The following is a 3,499-nucleotide window of genomic DNA, read 5'->3' on the forward strand; positions in this document are numbered from 1 at the left end:
CTCAATTATGGTTTGTTTCGGCTGTTTAGCTCAATAACTTTATACAGAAGCTCGTTTTACAAAACGACCCAAAGGCAGGTCATTTACCATCATCATCAGATAAAGGCCGTTAAAGAAAAAACCATTTTAAAAGGTCGTAACATCACTACAAAATTTATTATTACCGAAATAAAACTAGTTGCAAACGAAATCATATAAATACCCTTTCAACTACACGATACGAGAGTGAAAAATAATCAACTTACCTAAAAGTCCGTCCAATATATCACCGATCCGTTGAACATTAATTAACAAGACTGCATCCATCGACTCCGATCCATTACAAACTCAAATCTTGATCAATAACCACCGCACAACCACCACCATCACCGCAGCCATTGCAATCCAAACTCAACCCTTCTTCACTAATCTCAGTATGGTCACCATCACCATCACCATCACCATTTGCTTGACCATCACTTCCCAAATGCAAATCCTCAAGCTTCTGAACCAAATTTGCTGCATTCTTTATCACTATATTAGAATCATCATCACCATCTTTGAGCACATTTGGGGTTCTATTCCTGTATTTGTGGGTACGTTTACTGCTGTATGGGGTGTTTCCATAGTAATATGGACTTTGGTAGGAATAAGTGTCTGCATAATAACACAAATTCTGATAATTGTTGGCATAATAACTTGGATTGAAGCTTTGATAGGGATAATAAATGTATGAAAGCCCTTCACAACCATAAGAAGCCCCAAATCCATATCCATTCATCCCATAATTGTAATACCCACCAAAATTACCATAAGAAGATGAAGCTGTAAAAGGGAAGGTGGTTCCATTGTAAACAGCATTGTAAGTATCATAATAATTCCCAAAATTCCGACTCATTCGCTCTTTCGAAACCGCTTTCTTCACTTCCACACGCTTGTTTTTCAACTCGTAAAACCGATTTTTGAGTACTTTCTCCGCGGTTTCTGGTGATTCGAAGGTAACGAAACCAAACCCTCGTGGTCTACTGGTTTCTTTATCACACATCACAACCACATCTTCCATAGAACCAAATTTCTGGAAATAATCCCTAAACTCATCTACTGTTAAATCAGCAGGTAAACCACCCACGAAAATCTTGGTAGAATTACTCAACTGATCATTGGTATGCCGGTGAATACGATCACATTGAGTTTGAGCCCTCAAATCATCCTACATTAATCATCATATTCCATACTTAAAAACTCGAAATAAGAAACAAGAAAACTACAATACAAGTGAAAGAAAATACAATCCGCCATTGATGTATTAAAGATCAAGAACACATATATATCCAATCTTTTGAGAGTACCGCCTACCGATCGCTCGATATAGTATTAATGATTGCAAAAACTAATGGAAAACTTGAGAATCGTGATGTGGGTTTGTTGAAATCTTTACCTTTTTCAAGATTTCTTGAGAAAGATCGTCGACGGAAGCCGTTGTGCCCTCTGATTCCATTGCGAGAAAAGGAAACCTAAACTATTGCGGGATTGGAGAGAAGAACGAAGAAAAACCGAAATAACGCCTGGTTTGGGCTTTAGGAGGTTATTAATAGGGACGTAATCGTTTACAGATTATAATAAAAGGGATTAATTATGAACCATGGTCAATGGGTTAGTTTCGTTATAGCCCTTCATCTTTCGAGAAATTTGTACTTTTAAGACTTTCCAAATATTATTTCTGCTTCATACACATTCTCCTTTAGGGTCTCTTCGGGGTTCGGATAGGATAGCACATGACAGAATAAGATAAAACATAACAAGATATGATAGAATAACTGTTCAATGGTTGGTAAGACAGAACTAGATATAACAAGTAAAATGACCAATTCACACATAATGAGTTGTGTATATATTTTGATTAATTTATTAAATTATAATAAAATAATTATTTTTTAATAACAAAATATATCATTAGAAGTTTTTCGTCAAAACAATTAAAATGACATCAAAATATTAAAAAAATTATGTAGCTTCCATTTGTGGGATGTAGGTATCGAATATGATCAATTTGATAGAAAAGATTGTATAGTCTTGAATACAGTAAAATGAAAATTTAAAAAACATAAAATACAATAAATAAAATTTAAAGAATGAATAATATATAAAAAGATGACTTATTTGATGTTTTAGAAAAAATTAAGTTTTATTTTGAGGTTATAGTGGTAAAATATAAGTTTGTTTCATCTTGTTAAACCATGTTCCATGTGATAGGAGTTGAACAGACCTATTCCACTATTAACACTTTGTTCTTATATGTTTCACATAAAAATCCTACCAAACATGAAACATAGATCTCTGTTATGTTATGTTATGTTTTGTTCTATCATGATCCAATGTATCAAAAGGCTAAACAGGCTACACTGCGTCTCACCACACCCATCATGCGGTTTAGAACGTTTTAGATGCCGTTTAACTATACTTTTTGGTGTGTTTTGCGGAATTTAAATTATTAAACTGCGGTTCAAAAGCACTATATATATTTATATTTTTGTAAGTATATTATATATTATCATCTTAGATGAAAATAAATAATATTATTGATTGTTTATTAAATTTTTAATTTTCATTTTAAGCTTTAGCTTTTACACCCTTCAGTGTACTTACTTGAGTTATTTTCTTTTGTCATTTATTTGGACTCAAAGATAAAAGACGATGTATGAGTATGCCACGTGTCATAGTCGAATTCATTTTGAAGTTAATTTTTCAATACGTTTGTAATAAGGGTGACAATTTTGTACCAGATTAAACCAACTAACATATGTACCAACGGTACCAATTAAATTGGTACTCATTACAGTTGGTTGTTAGTATCATATCAAGTATATAAACTTGGTTGGTACACGGTATTGGAAGTCGCTTACAACAGTGGTACCAAAGTACCGACGTATTTATCTTTTTATTAGTTTTTTGTATTTTTATGTATTAGATATTAAACGTTGTAAGTTTAATTATATCATTTGAATGTTTGCAAGGTTTATTTCTTGCAATTAAGACACCTTAAACATCACATGTGTTACCTATAAAATCAAAAAGTCACTTACGAATTCAGATATGGGATGAAATCGTATAGGGATGAACGRGTTTARAAGTTTTTAAGAGTTTTAAGAGTTTTTAAAAGTTTTAGCCAAATGTTTTATAAGATAGTATAGATACACCGAAGATTCCTATGGTTTACATTTCGCTACAAGCTAAGCCACTAACAATGACAGCATTAAATCCATTCTCTTAACTCTGGAGCGACATACTTATTTCATCTATTAATTAAAAAAAACCTTTTTAGAACACCAATCATCTATACTATCTTATAAAACATTTGGCTAAAACTCTTAAAAACTTTTAAACCCGTTCATCCCTAAACGATTTCATCCATATCCGATTTCATCTCATATCTGTATGCGTGTAACTAATTGCAGATAAACACAATCAAATACATGATAAACATCTCATTTTAAATATAAAAAATCTAAAATATAATTAG

General features: G+C 32.2%; 1 protein-coding gene across 1 annotated transcript; it reads right to left on the bottom strand.

Annotated features, from left to right (window-relative positions):
• Positions 1 to 319: 319 nt before the first annotated feature.
• Positions 320 to 1,042, bottom strand: LOC112513016 (heterogeneous nuclear ribonucleoprotein 1-like). The gene has a single exon (XM_025119139.1). It carries the CDS (start codon positions 1,040 to 1,042, stop codon positions 320 to 322), a length of 723 nt encoding a protein of 240 aa, XP_024974907.1.
• Positions 1,043 to 3,499: the final 2,457 nt, after the last annotated feature.

This window comes from Cynara cardunculus, assembly GCF_001531365.2.
Source record: "Cynara cardunculus var. scolymus isolate 2C chromosome LG 5, CcrdV1, whole genome shotgun sequence".
NCBI lineage: Eukaryota > Viridiplantae > Streptophyta > Magnoliopsida > Asterales > Asteraceae > Cynara > Cynara cardunculus.

Bases quoted from the DNA above. Each gene is read 5' to 3' on its own strand.
- LOC112513016 (XM_025119139.1), bottom strand. From the start codon at position 1,042: ATGGAAGATGTGGTTGTGATGTGTGATAAAGAAACCAGTAGACCACGA.